The sequence below is a fragment of the Lynx canadensis genome, chromosome C1 (genome assembly GCF_007474595.2).
Source record: "Lynx canadensis isolate LIC74 chromosome C1, mLynCan4.pri.v2, whole genome shotgun sequence".
Taxonomy (NCBI): Eukaryota; Metazoa; Chordata; class Mammalia; order Carnivora; family Felidae; genus Lynx; species Lynx canadensis.
Window position 1 is genome coordinate 199,052,706 of NC_044310.1, and position 15,442 is coordinate 199,068,147.

Consider the following 15,442-nt stretch of genomic DNA (forward strand, 5'->3'; position numbering starts at 1 on the left):
AGTGTTACAAATAGGACTCTGCCTATTAATCCACCAGTTTTCTTTTGATTGTTCCTTTGCCTGTATGCTTTCACACATTTACCTAGGGTAAAAGTGAAGATATAATTGTTTTTTGCTTTTTTAAAATGTAAACAATCCTTTTTTATAATACTTCAAATGTAACCATTATCATATAATAACATGATTTTTTTTTCAGAAACTATCTTTAAACTTTTCTTAATTCTTTCATATTTATTCCCCCTATGTCCTGCTATTAGAAATAACAATGAAAATGTTATTTTCCATATTTCTAGCTTAGGACAAATTCTCAGAAGTGGGGCTATTAGATCAAAAGATGTTATTTCTTTTTTTTTTTTTTTTAATGTTTATTTATTTTTGACAGACAGAGAGACAGAGCATGAATGAGGGAGGGGCAGACAGGGAGAGGAGGACACAAAAACCGAGCAGGCTCCAGGCTCCGAGCTGTCAGCACAGAGAGCCCGGTGCAGGGCTCGAACTCACGAGCTGTGAGGTCATGACCTGAGCCGAAGTCAAAGGCTTACCTAACTGGACCACACAGGTGCCCCGAAAGATGTTACTTCTTAAAAAAAATAATCCTCAGAGCATTTTTGGTGAAGGATTTCTGTAAGCATGAAGTTGCCTATCAATCTTAGTTGATAGAATGCTTTGGTATATTTACTTTTTGGTAATTAGCAAACTTTAAATAGAACTGAACAGATTCTATTTTACTGAAGTGAATAAAATTTGAAGAAACATTGTAATGGAAAAGTGTGAGTCTGTTAACCTGACTACGAGGTTATATGATGGTATAAGGATTGTCTTTTAGGCTCCATCATCCTCAACTAAAACAAAAACAAAAGCAAAAACAAAGTACCCTATGTGGTGCCTCCTCACCTCACAGACGCCAGCCCAATGTAAAATGTTGGGCACGTTCCCCGAGCAATGCCCTCTGGTGCTAAGGAATTTCAAACCTTCTCCAGCAGCAACTGTATTTAAACTGAGATGAGAGTGGGCAAGAGAGAGAGATTACTAAAGAAAAGATGACAGCCATCTGCTCTCCTCTTCACACTGAGATGAGAAATGAAGAGGCAAAAGAAATTTTTTTTTTTAAAGGTTAGGCTGGAGGAAATTTTGAAAGCAGGGTACTACAAGGACAGGTCAGTAAAAGATGTTTCCCCCTTTTGAAGGCTAGGTTACATCTTTAGCATGCAGTTCCACCTTACAGTCTAGAAGGACGATAAAAATTACGTATTCACGCATCTTGTGTTTTTTTCATTCTAGACATGTTTTAACAACCTTTGTACAATGATGGTTCTACGTTGCCTGTGAGGAACTGGCACCAGACCAGGGCTTAAGCCCTAAAATTTAATCTTAAGGAACTTTTCCTATCTCTATTTCCCATTTCTACGAAATAAAAACTACAAAACAGATGGCTGGTACAATAGTATCACTATGGCTTAATCTCAGAATCTTTGTTGGTATATGCATTAACTACGACACTGTAATATACTCTCACATATCACATGGAAAAAATAAGAGATGGACCAAGTAAGACAAAACATGGTTAAACAGAAAATATCCAATAATTAAATTTAGCAGTAATTCTTTAGTGTTCGTTTGTTTAAATTTGTTTAATTTGTTAAATGAGTCAATTATCCACAGAGAAAAGTTTAGATAAAATTTCCTCTTGACGACTCTTGGGTAGTTCAGTTGTTAAGCATCTGACTTTGGCTCAGGTCATGATCTCATGGTTTATGAGTTTGAGTCTCACATTGGGAGAGCTCAAGCCCTGTTTTGGATAAGCTTGAGGCCTGCTTTAGGTGTACATGAGCCCTACTTCAGGTGAGCCCTGCTTGCTTTTTTCTCTCTCTTTCTCTTTCTCTTCTCTCCCTCCCGCCCTTGTGCCACTTCCCCTCAAAAAAAAAAAAAAAAACAAAACAAAACAAAACAATCCCACTTGAATCTTCTTGGTTTATGGAAAATCCCATAAAAAGATAATAGTGACATTTCTGTATAGTTAAGCCAATAAAGATTTTGTCTACAAGCAAGCTAATGGATATCTTCAAACACAAGACCTAGTTTTAATAAGTCATAAATCTTTACAATTAATTTTGAAAGCTTTGGTCCACCTCATCTTTCTTCAATGTGGATGTTTTCAGACAGTTTTGAATAGATTTGAACATTTTTAAAAATCAAACTGACGCGTCTGACACTAAGATCAATGTAGTGAGAAATAAAGACTAGAAGAGAAGGTATTTGCAGTTTCTTGCCTTCTGTTGATACACCCAGTGACTATTTACAGTAACTGTCTTAAAATCTGACCCTATTTCTCTTTGGATTCTGTGTTAGAAAGTACAAGCATATGAACTTCAATAAGAGATCCCATGCATCCCTTATCCTACAGAAGCACTGACACTGGAGTGTTATTCACGACTGAGAATCACCAAATAGCACACTATTGAGTCAGTCTGAGTCCATGGTGATTCTATAAAAATGACATGGCTAAGCCATTAAACTGACAAAACTTCCATTTCTTAAAGGCAGATTTTATGGAAACCAATCACGTAGCCTATATATTTAACCAGATGCAAGTTGAACATATTCACAAGAACTAGACTTAACCGGCAATGCCTTAACATTCAAAATTTCACACGACTTCTTCATTGTTAAGACCTTATTATTATGAAAACCCACTCCTTCTGATAACCACTGGCAAAATTTCTGCAGCAGGTTCGGTAAAACAGCATCTACCATCATGGAACCATTTTAAATCAATGTTTTAAAATGACTGAAGCCCAATAAAACTTGCCACAGATTTGAAAGGTAAAAAGAGGTTCAAAAATAAGAGTAAAGCAGAAATTTTTTTTCTATGTACGTAATAACCCAGTCCAATTGCTTATTATACTTCTTAAATTGGCCATGACCAGGAGAGACTAAAGGAGAGACTAGTAACAGTTAGGGACGAGAACAGATGAGTGGCAGTGCTAGTCGTAGCCTCAGCTGGGTCTGACCCCTGGGTGGACACGGGCATCGCAAGGAAAGTGGCGGCTGCCTTTAAAAAGGACATGAATACCAACTGCTAAAGGGAAACTGTTCTACAAACCAAATTAATTTCAAACTGAGATTAAATTAGTAACACAATTAAGATCTTGGTAAATCAAGCATTTCTATCATAAAACCTTCAAAGCACAAAGCCATAACATAAAGTTTCTTAAAGCTAATTCTAATCCATCATTTGCTTCTTACAAAGAAAGTTTCATTTAAAATACTATTCTTTTTTAACTTTTTAACCTGAAATAATTACAGATTCATAGGAGGATGCAGAGATGTCCATGCGCCCTTCCTCCAGTGTCCAATGTTAACACCCCACACACTACAGAAGAATCTGACACTGATACAACCTATAGGGCTTATTCTGATTTCATAGTTATACACGCACTCAGCTACATGCGTGCACACGAGTGTGTGCAGATCTATACAATTTAATCACATGTGTAGCCCTGTGTGATGTACCCACCACTGGGGTCCAGACGCTCAGCTGCATCATCACAAGACTCCCTGGGCAACCTGTTTACAGCCATTACTCTTTTCTAACAAATTAGTTAACAGAAAAGGTATACACATTGTCCTACTTCAGCCATCGTATCAAAAGTAGATACTTTAGCTACTGAAGAATAGGAAGTAACTCCATATGAGCTTTCTTTTTGTCTGAAGTCCTAAGTGAATCCAAGGTCAGGAAAAGCAAACAAGTGAGAGCAGGGGAGGCAGAAGGCAGCTCTGCAGGTGGTGGTGCTGGACCAACCAGAAGCAGGTAAGAGTTTGGATAATGGCTGGTGCAATCGCCCCAAATCAGGGAGTACAAGGCAGTCTAACTCCTAACAGCTTCCTAGAATATACTGGATCACTAAGAAAGCATGCACAGTTTTTAGAAATCATAAGGCAAAAGCAACAAATTATTTCATGTCATGGTAGTATATTTAAAATGTGTTTAAGTTACATATATTGTTGGATTGCTGGAAGCTTAAAACCCATTTACTCTTTATTAAAATAGTTCCTATTGTGAAAAAGAAGACTTTAAAAAAGACTAAAAAATTCTGTGGACACTCACCAAGAACATCTAAACAATACCACCAACATAGGAAGCTTTTTCAAACTGCAGCGACTAACCGGAGGTAAGAAAAATTAGCGTTAAGTTCCTTAAATAATTATTGGCAGTAGTACACCATAAAAAATGAAATTAATTGGGGTGCCCGGGTGGCTCAGTCAGTTGAGCATCCGACTTCAGCTCAGGTCATGATCTCACAGCTCGTGAGTTCGAGCCCCACATCAGGCTCTGTGCTGACAGCTCAGAGCCTGGAGCCTGCTTCTGCTTCTGTGTCTCCCTCTCTCTGCCTCTAACCCACTCACATTCTGTCTCTGTCTCTCTCAAAAATAAATAAACATTAAAAAAAAAATTTTTTTTAATGAAATTAACCTACTCAATTCATTTTGTAGTTCTCCCAAATCTAATACTTACATTCAAATTTTAAGATCCAACATCCATTGAGAATCCCAAGCATACATTTTAGGGTACTTTGAACTGTATCTCCAGGAACAATGACATGAGTTACTAGAATACAAAAAAAGAAGTAACAGAAACAAATATATACCAAAAAAATTCTTCAATGATTATAACTAGTCTGTGCTTCATAAAATTTTCTTCAAAAGCAACCATTTGTATACTTAGATATAAGACTTTTTAAACTAAGTATCACTCTCCATCCTGGCCAACAGCATGAAAAACCAGATCATAAACCATGTATCTTAAAGCCACGTTAACATATATTTTTCTTTTATTTTCAAATTGTAACTAAAGAATTAAAGCATTACATTGTACACAATTTATTTGTCATTAGCAAACACATAAGTTTGCCCTTCTGACACACTGTTCTGTCCTAAAATATGTGCAAAGCTTTAAACTTTACATTTCCTGACTAAATTAGGTCTGTAAAAACATTTTAGATTATAAGATTCAAAGTATACTGCCATTCCCCAATGATTAAAACATGTAATTGATGAGGGGAATTCTACAAATAAAATAGGATTGCCTATTTAAAACTTTTTTCAGACAAAAATAAGTAAGTATATAAAAATCCTCACCTGTACTGTCGAATTCAGCACATTTTTTAGCCTTAAGAATCACTGCAAGCTCACTGAGCATTTTTTGCTGTTCTGAAGAAAGCCCACTGCCTATAAGCACGAGAGGTCCATCCCTACGCTGACCAGTGTTTGTCTATTAATGAAAGGGGAGATACCACAGTGTTAAAATCATTTAAAAACTAAAGAAACCTATTAACTTTCACTTGATAGAAGCTTGAATCTCAGTATTTATCTTCCTCTATCTAGTAATTCCCCATAATTTCCATCGAATTGTGGCTCAGAACCTAATGCTCAATGCATTTGAATAGTTAATTCATAGTCCTTCCTCCCCACCTCACCCCAGAATAAAATGCTAAATAGTAATGTAAACGCAGGGCATCTTGTTTCCTTGATTCTAAACTGGATCTCTCTAGAATTTTATAACTTCATTCTGTCACCAGTAAGCCTTTCTTAAAAAAAATTATTTATAATCTCTGCACCCAACGTGAGGCTCGAACTCACGACCCTGAGATCAAGAGTTGCATATTCTACCGACTAAGCCAGTGAGGAGTTCCACCTTCTTTTCTTAAGTAACCCAAAACACCCACTTAAAATTATTAATTCCTTATCTCCCCTCCACTAACTTATTCTACTAAAGTTAAACTTGGTTTGGTCTTTTTTTTTTTTTTTTAATTTTGAGATAGTGTGTGCAAGCAGGGGAGGGGCAGAGAGAGGGGGACAGAGAATCCAAAGCAGGCTCTGCACTGCAAGCATGAAGCCTGATGCCAGGCACAAACTCACAAACCATGAGATCATGACCTGGGCTGAAACCAAAAGTCAGGGGCTTAACCAACTAAGCCACCCAAGGCACCTCTGGTCTTTTCATTTTAAACTGAGATTATGTAAAAAAAATCAAAGAACACTAGAGGCGCCTGGGTGGTTCAGTCAGTTAAGCGGCCTACTTCGGCTCAGGTCATGATCTCGCTGTTTGTGAGTTCGAGCCCCACGTCAGGCTCTATATTGACAGCTCAGAACCTGGAGTCTGCCTCAGAGTCTGTGTCTCTCCATCTCTCGGCCCCTCGCCTCCTCATGCTCTGTGTCTCCCTGTCTCTCAATAATAATTAATGTTAAAAAAAATAAAAAAATAAATCAAAGAACACTAAAGCGTCTAACAACACTGAGCTCAAAAACAGAAAACAAATTCTTTTTTTTTTTTTAATTCTTTTTAATGTTTATTTCTGAGAGACAGAGGATGAGTGGGGGAGGGGCAGACAGAGCGGGGGACACAATCTGAAGCAGGCTCCAGGCTCCGAGCTGTCAGCACAGGGCCCGCCGCGGGGCTCAAACTCACAGACCACGAGATCATGACCTGAGCCGAAGTTGGACGCTCAACCAACTGAGCCACCCAGGTGTCCCAAGAAAACAAATTCTTAACATCAAAACAGTTACCTATCAAAACCAAGACAATTAAAACAGACAAGAAAATACAGAAGTTAGACCAGATCCACCAACAGTAATAACTCAATGCAGCTATGAAAAAGAATTGCTCTAACAAAGACCAATATTTTCAGTTGTACAGAAAGAACTTCCAGGAGACAAAAACAACAAGTATAAAGAGAAAACACCAATGGATAGCATTAAGTGAAAGATTCAAAGAAACAATGAGCTAATGCCTTCAACAGCAGCCAAGAGAATTTAACAAATGGAATTGGAATGAGAGTCAGCCAAAAGCTACCTGATAAAAGACAAGCAATGTCCCGGCAAAGAAGAAAACAAAAAGTAAATCAGCACTATTGTGTTAAAGAATAAAAAGCCAAACACAGTACTGTAATTTTCAAATACAAGACAGAAGGCCCTCCGATGTGTGTGACTTTGTATGCATGGGATTTTGGGGTTCTCAAAAGCTCTGAAGAACAAAGTGAAACAGTAAGGTCTGATCACCAGTGCAGTTCAACAACTAGATTAGAGAAAGTTAGTGTTTAAATATTCACATATCAATGTAGTGATAATTCATAGTCTGATGCCCTACCATATAACACTAAGCTGTTAGCTACATCTATAAACAGATCGATTCCAATCATTCATTCGCTCAAAATATATTCAATGAAATTCTGCCATGTATTAAGTAAGTACATACACAACATTTTAAAAAAATTTCTATGAAAGGTTTTTCTAATGGCAATATTCAGCACTTGAGTATTGAAACTTGAAAACTATTTGAAAACTGAAAGTTGATGTCCAGTTTCCTGGGGCGCCTGGGTGGCTCAGTCAGTTGGGCATCCAACTTCAGCTCAGTTCATGATCTCATGGTCTGTGGGGTTCGAGCGCCGCGTTGGGATCTGTGCTGACAGCTTGGAGCCTAGAGCCTGCTTCGGATTCTGTGTCTCCCTCTCACTCTGCCCCTCCCGGACTCGCACTCTGTCCTCTCTCTCAAAATAAATAAACATTTTTTTAAAAATTAAAGAAAAAAAAAAGTTCCGTTTCCTAAGTGCACCTGGGTGGCTCAGTTGGTTAAACGTCTCACTCTTGATTTCTGCTCAGGTCATGATCTCATATTCATGAGACTGAGTCCCACATTGCTGAGCATGTAGGCTGCTTAAGAGTCTCTCTCCCTCTTGCTCTGCTTCTCCCTGACTCGCATACACATGCTCGCTCTCTCTCTTTCTCAAAAAAATGTTGTTTCCTGAATTATTCACCTGAGGTTCACGTTGCAAAGGTCTGACTGGACATGCTATACACATCACACACATATTGACATCACATTTCTGTATATGTTATCTTTCCTATTCACTAAGTTATAAGGTGCTTTAACCATGTCTAATCTAAACACTGTAAACATTCCCTAAGATGAAAATAGTGCAGTGCACTTGATGGATCATTCAATTACTAAATAATAGTAAAAAATAGTGATTCAATAATTGTCAGTTATACAAATACATGCCATAAAAATAGCTCCAAATGGAACACATTACTTTCCAGTTTATGTAACTCCACTTCAGCAAAGTGAGTTCTCTGTACAAAATACAAGAGTGAAAAGATATCAATTCTATATATATAGCATATGATACTATCTCCATCAGCCCAAGAAGAGCACCAAAGTGGGTCAAGCATTTTCCTATCGTTTGTAACTCTGAACAAAAAATAGAAACCGACACTAATTTCTCATAGTTAAGGAATACTATTAACAACAACAACAACAACAACAACATAAAGCAAACAGCCACCAAAGCCACACATCTGTTGGGGGCAGGAGGTGCGGGTGAGGAGGCACGTGGTTTGAATAAGCAGAGGTTATTCACCATGAGGTTCAAAAGATGTTCAGAACACATCCAAGGGTTCAATACCCTGATTTTATAGATATTAGTTGCTATGTACATGGCATTAAACTCTTATGAAAATTTTTCTTAAATTCTTAATTAATGTTTATAAAAAATAGGGTTTGAAATTATGAAAAGAAAAAGGATAAAAATGCTACTCAAAAGGATCATGGGCAGAGAAGTAACAAAATGAACACAGCAACAGCCTTTTAAGTCACTAGAGATAGCTTCTCAGATTTCAAACAATGCCTTCCAACAACCATGAAACAAAAATTCTAGATTGGAAGTAAAGACACTCAAACCCCACACACTTATCACCCAATTCCTTCCACATGATGCTCTTCCTGAAGCAGCTCCCAGGACTTGGAAATCACGAATCTGAAGGAATTCAGACTCAGCTACTAAGCACTTATCCTGGTTTTAGGAGCAAGCATGTATCAGGGAGGGCCCTCCAGTACTTTCTCATGCATTTAACATACATTTATTGAGCACCTACTATTTGCCAGACACTGTTCTCAGTACTGAGGTTGCTACATTAACAAAAGAGGCAAGTCCTTGACCTCATGCAGGTTATAGTCTAACTGGAAGGGAGGGTGGAAACCCAATAAAATAAAAATGTATTTTGTCAAATGATCAGTGGTGAGGGAAAATAAAGCAGGGTTGGGAGGATACGAAGCCCTGGGAGGCTGCTACTTGAGAAACAGTAGTACAGAACCCTCTCGGATAGGACGACACCCGAGTGGGATTTAAAGGGAGTGATGCAGAGTGCCACATCTATGTCCAGTTCCCTACAATTGTCCCTGTCAGAGAAAACAGCTGGTGCTGAGGACTTGAAATGGGAGCCATGTTGGTGGATTCTAGAAACAGTAAGGCGGTGCAACGTGGCAGAAAAATGATGAGTGAAAGGGGGTCTGGCAGCAGCTGAGGGAAGACAGATTCCAGAAGGACACAACCCTTTCACCTTAGGACTTACCATATAACCATTATCTTTTCCTTCACCAGAAATCTACCATGAAGATAGTAATAATGATACTGTGAGGCCATGTCCATGAGACATGCAGAAGGTACAGGCTTCTTACACTTTATAAAAACACAGCAGTAACTGGGTAGAACTGAGGGGGGGGTAAACAACTTCCTCTTCTCTGAGGACATCGCCATGTTCACACTCCAAGACCACCATAAAGGTATCTTTGTTTTTGACACATTTGATGTAATTCTTCTCCAGCTTTTCATAAAAGGAACATTGGCAAATGACAACTCAGTTATGCTATGTTCTGCCAGTAGAGTTCAAGTCCAAACGAATAAATACATGCCAATTTACACTGTTAAGTATGGTGGAACGGAATGAGTACTGACCTAAGATTTTAAGAAATTCAAGTTCTCACTGATCCATTAAAAAAAACCCTACTTTCTTTCTTCCGTTTTTTTTTAATGGCTTGTTAACCATGAGCAAATCATACTAGGTTTCAGCTTTCTTCTTTGTAAACTAGTAAATTTCTACTAGTAAAGTAGAAAGATTTCTACTTTCTCCTGCAGTTCATTATGAAAACCACCTTGGTGCACACTTGCAGGGCTGACGTCCAGGAGAAGGCAGGAGATAAACAGTTGTCAGAGCACAAAGGTAACCAGCCTGCGACAGCAGCTATGACCACATCTTTGACCTGAACTCATCCCTTTCTCTCTTCTTCCCCTATCTGAGCAGCTGAGTGCACCCACCACACCCCTCTCTTGAAAAACCCTCTTCTTCTCTCCCTGCCCACATCACACCACCATTTCCCATCAGAGTTCTGTTTACCACACAGCCTCCTAACCAGGTTTTGGTCTTGGCCCACTCTCGGCTGTCCTCTGCAGTCCCAATACACTGAAAATGCACAAGAGTGCCCTGTTGCATAGTAATGTCTAAACTCCTCCTGGGGGGAGCCAAAGCCTTTTACATTCTGAGCCCAACTTCACTCTTGACCTCTGGTTCTTCTCTAATAATATACCTTGTGCTCCTCTCACACTAACTAGTTTCTCAGATTTCAAAGATTCTTTATGCTTCCTTGTCTATGAGTTCTGTTTCCTCAGATTTGGACTGCCATCCCCACTTTGTATACCTGACTGCAGTGCGGCAATGCTCACTTCCTCCACACTAACAGAATCCCATTTTTCCAGATATCCACTCTTCAAGAACCTTCCCTGCCTTCAACCATGAAGTATGTCAACACGAACTGTGTGACCAGTTCTGACCAGTAAGACATAAGGGGAAGTCCGGTGGAAGATTCTAGGAAGGGTTTTAGTCCTTCTTTTAATGGTGGACACAGTCACATGTGCAGTTGTGGCTATCACCCTATAACCACTGGAGGGAGATTGGTGAGGACAAAGCCACCAAGCTGAGGATGGCAAAGCAGAAAGACAAAGAATTTGGGTCTCTAGCGCAGCCATTTAATTGCTGAACTCACCAAAGAAAGCTATTCTAAATTGGGATTACCTTTACATAAAAGAATATATTGCCGTTAGGCATTTGAGTAAATGTTTTGTTATCTGCAGCCAACAGCATTCTATTAGATACCTTGCTAAAACTTTTACCTTTAAAAGTTTACAAGCTTTCTTGTTACCTTCTCTGTGAAGCTCTTCTGATCCCTTCTGGAATCAGCTTCTTCCTTCTCTGTAGATCTCCTGTACATTTTTATGGCTTCTATTATAAATTTATTACAGTATGTAATGAACTTTTTTATATCTATATTCACCATTAAACTGTAAATTCCTATGGAATAAGCATTCTTTTCACTTTCTCTAGCTTGTAGCTCTTTCCTGAACTACAGACTCACGTGCCTGTTCAAGATCTCCATTTGCTGCCTTAGAGGCATAAAATTGGTCAAGAGAATTATTGATTTCCTTCCCCCACAGCAGGAAACGGCCCTACCATCTACTATCCCTTTGCTAGTCATATTAATTCTACTCTTTATCTACACTTCACATATAATCCATCAGAAAGTATGGTACCATTAACCCAAAAACAGACACACAACTTCATACTTCTCGTAATTTCCACTATTAACCTTAATCCAGGAGGTCACGATAACTCATCCTGTCACAATGAAACAGTCCTCAGTGATCTCCCTGCCTCCACTCTTGCCCCACCTCAGTCTCTTTATTACAAAGTAGCCAGAGTGAACTTCCTAAAACATAAACCAAATCATATCATTCCCTTGTTTTAAATCCTCTCAGTGGTTTCCAGTACTCTTAGACACTGACTAGTCAAGTAGGACCTTCTCTCTAACCTTCAAATATGCCACACTCATCCACTAAGGGACCCTATACACTTGCTTGGAACACCTGTCCTCCAGATGTTCACCTGGATACCTCCTCCTCCTCATTCAGGTTTCAAATCAAACATCAGTTCTCTAAAGGCCCTCCAATGACTCCAGCTAATGCAGTGCCTTTTCTGGAGCCCTCAAGCTCCACTCAATTATACTCTACAAAATCTTCAAACCACACAATTTAAGTTCCTGAAATTATTTCATTTACATTAGTTTACATATTTACAGAGTGTCTCTGTAAGAGACATCTGTCTTACAGACATCTTTGTCTTACAGACATCTCTATTAGAATGTGAGTTCCTTGAGAGTAAGAGTTCTGTCACACTGATTGCAGTATGAATGCTCCCTAAAATATATATGGGAGTCAATAAATATTTGTTGATGGATTTATTCTGATTATAATAGTCTTTGAACTCACAGTAGCTAATACAAAGAAAATGTTGAATAATTTTTTGGTGATTGAAAGCAACTTGCTAACTGGAAATTGATGTATTATGTTCCTTTCATAATCAATTTCAATAAAAGACCTAAATTTCCCAAAGCCTAATCCATACTTACTACTGAGCAATGGCGAGTTGATGATGATTCATTCTCCTCTGGTAGCAATAGTGACTTCATATTTTCACCGTCTGCATAATCCACAGGCCGCAAACCAAATATGTTACTGGTAAAATAAGTGCAGATAGGTTTAAGTAAATAGAATGTGTGACTTGATATTTAACTAAATGGATGCACCAGGGGATGAATTTTTTCAACTTCCTTAATAATACACAACTTTTATACTAAAATAAATGACTCAGAATTCATACAAAGCATAAGAATCAAGTATCACAAGCTGTTGAATTCAATGGAAAAAAACATGTGAAATTTCAATTTGACATCACACCATTCTAGGGAGTATTTTAATTGGATATATTGTTACTTACACATGAATTTTTTCACAACTCTGTATTCTTCTGTATTCATATTCACATTTTTAATATAGCTTTATAATCATTAATCACCAAGGGTAGGATGCTTTCAAATGCAAATAAAAATAATTTACCATACTTATTATAGTCTCTGTATTCTATGTCAACAAATACAGAAATTAGATAAATACACAGGACAAGCATTCAGATCCACTAGAAAGAAAACCGTGCCACATGACAAATGAATAAAGTAGTGGACAGGGCACTTTTAAAATTAATTTTAATACGTACGTACATTATATAGTAATCACAGCCATCAAGAGAACCAACTGTGGTTTAGGGAATAAGTGGATGCAGACTTCTCAGCATGTGCTAATTCATAAGTCACTGAATATTACACTGGAAGGGAATTCAGAGACCTGTAGAAATCTGTTATTTCATAGATAAGAAAACAAAAAGGTTCCAGTGACTTAACTAAGGTTGTGTTTTTCCTTGTTTATTCCAATAATATTCAATACTGCCCATCATTCATTTTTTAATTATAAGTAAATTGGTAAAACTGTACAACTTTTGTCTACTATTCCACTTCCTTACACATGGTTTCAAAATAATTTTAATATATTGTATTATGGTAAAAAGTTTTCTAAAATGATAGAGTTAAGATGGCGGAGAAGTAGAGGGGACCCTGGGCTTTCCTTGTCCCTCAAACACAGCTGCTTTGAAGTCAGAGTACTTGGAACACCCCGGAAATTGATCTGCAGAGTGGCAGAAGGACCTTCACAGCTGTAGGGAGACAGCTTGGCAAGTACGAGGTACATGGATGTGAATCAGCAGAGAGAAAAACAGCTTAGCTGTGGAAGAAAAGGGAACCTTTCCATGAAGAGACAGAACAGAGAGGTGTTGAGATAGTGCAGCATTGAGATAGCACAAGAAGAAAACCTCCCATGGACGGGGGAACGAGAAGTACTGAGGTCTCAGTTCTTTTTTGCAAACAGCTTATGGAGCTCAAACTCTGAGGTTGTGGAAGTGCACAGCTCTCTTTGGAGCAGAACTGTGGAGCATGCTCCTGGAGAGAAGGGACGAGGTACTTGAGTGCATAGTGTCGTGTAGTGATCTTTGGGATACACCGGGAGGGAATAGTCCCCTTCCTGGAGTACTTTTGGAAGGGGGTTTACTGCCTCCCTAAGGACAAAAGACCTTGCAGGTGCCAGCCAAGGGCCTTTCTTCAGCAGAGAGGCTCTGCTCTGGAGGAGGAAGAGAGTGAGTCTGAGTGATGCCAGGTCCTTTAAGACTTTGGGTTTTGAGTCCCAGCTGTGCGCCAAAGAAAAAACAGAGGAGAGTTATGATGCAGGGCAATCTGACTGCCCTAGCTATTCTGGGAGGAAACAATCAACAAAACTAAAAGGCAACCGACGGAATGGAAGAAGATATTTGCTAATGACATATCAGATAAAGGGTTAGTATCCAAAATCTATAAAGAACTTATCAAATTCAACACTCAAAAAACAAATAATCCAGTGAAGAAATGGGCAGATGACACGAACAGACATTTTTCCAAAGACATTCGATGACTAACAAACACATGTAAAGATGCTCAACATCACTCATCATCAGAGAAATACAAATTAAAACCACAATGAGATACCATCTCACACCTATCAGAATGGCTAAAATAACTCAGGAAACAGATGTTGGCAAGGGTGTGGAGAAAGGGGAGCCCTCTTGCACTGCTGGTGGGAAAGCAAACTGGTGCAGCAGCTCTAGAAAACAGTATGGAGGTTCCTCAAAAAATTAAAAATAGAACTATCCTACGGCCCAGCAATTGCACTAGTAGGTATTTATCCAAAGGATACAAAAATGCTGATTTGAACGGGCACATGCACCCCAATGTTTACAGCAGCGCTATCAATAGCCAAATTATGGAAAGAGCCCAAATGTTCATTGACTGATAAATGGATAAAGAAGATGTGGAATATATATACAATGGAATACTACTCGGTGATCAAAAAGAGTGAAATCTTGGGGTGCCAGGGTGGCTCAGTCAGTTAAGTGTCTGACTTCGGCTCAGGTCATGATCTCATCGGTCATGAGTTCAAGCCCCACATCAGGCTCTGTCTGGGCTGATGGCTCAGAGCCTGAAATCTGCTTCAGATTCTGTCTCTCCCTCTCTCTCTGCTCCTCCCTCATTAATCCGCTGCCTCTCTCTCTCTCTTTCAAAAATAAATTAAAAAAAAAAAAAAATGAAATTTTGCCATTTGCAACAACATGGATCGAACCAGAGTGTATTATGCTATGCAAAGTAAGTCAGTCCGAGAAAGGTAAATATTATATGATTTCATTCATATGTGGAATTTAAGAAACATAACAGATGAACACAGGGGAAGGGAAGGAAAATCAAGATAAAAACGGAAAGGGAGGCAAACCATACAAAACTTAAATACAGACAACAAATTGAGGGGAGGTGGGTGGGGGGGATGGGCTAAATGGGTGATTGGCATTAAGGAGGGCACTTGTTGGGATGAGCACTGGGTGGTATATGGAAGTGATGAATCACTGGGCTCTATTCCTGAAACCCATAAACACTGCATGTTAACTAACTTGAATTTAAAATAAATAAATTTTTAAAAATAAATTAAAAAAAAATATGCCAACATAAAAAAGTTTTCTTTTTAAAAGAAAAATTTAATATTTATTTATTTTTGAGAGACAGAGAGAGACAGAGCACAAGTGGGAGAGGGGCAAAGAGAGAGACACACACAGAATCCGAAGCAGGCTCCAGGCTCTGAGCTGTCAG

At 38.6% G+C, this 15,442-nt stretch overlaps 1 protein-coding gene across 1 annotated transcript in view; it reads right to left on the reverse strand.

Moving 5' to 3' along the window:
* The window catches only part of BARD1 (BRCA1 associated RING domain 1), an 83,240-nt gene that overhangs the window by 9,373 nt on the left and 58,425 nt on the right, over positions 1–15,442 (reverse strand). Inside the window, exons 7-9 of the mRNA XM_030326622.1 lie at positions 12,296–12,401; positions 5,140–5,272; positions 4,517–4,609 (exon numbers count right to left, since the gene is read on the reverse strand). Coding sequence (XP_030182482.1) covers positions 4,517–4,609; positions 5,140–5,272; positions 12,296–12,401 — 332 coding nt within the window. The remainder of the gene's footprint in view (positions 1–4,516; positions 4,610–5,139; positions 5,273–12,295; positions 12,402–15,442) is intronic.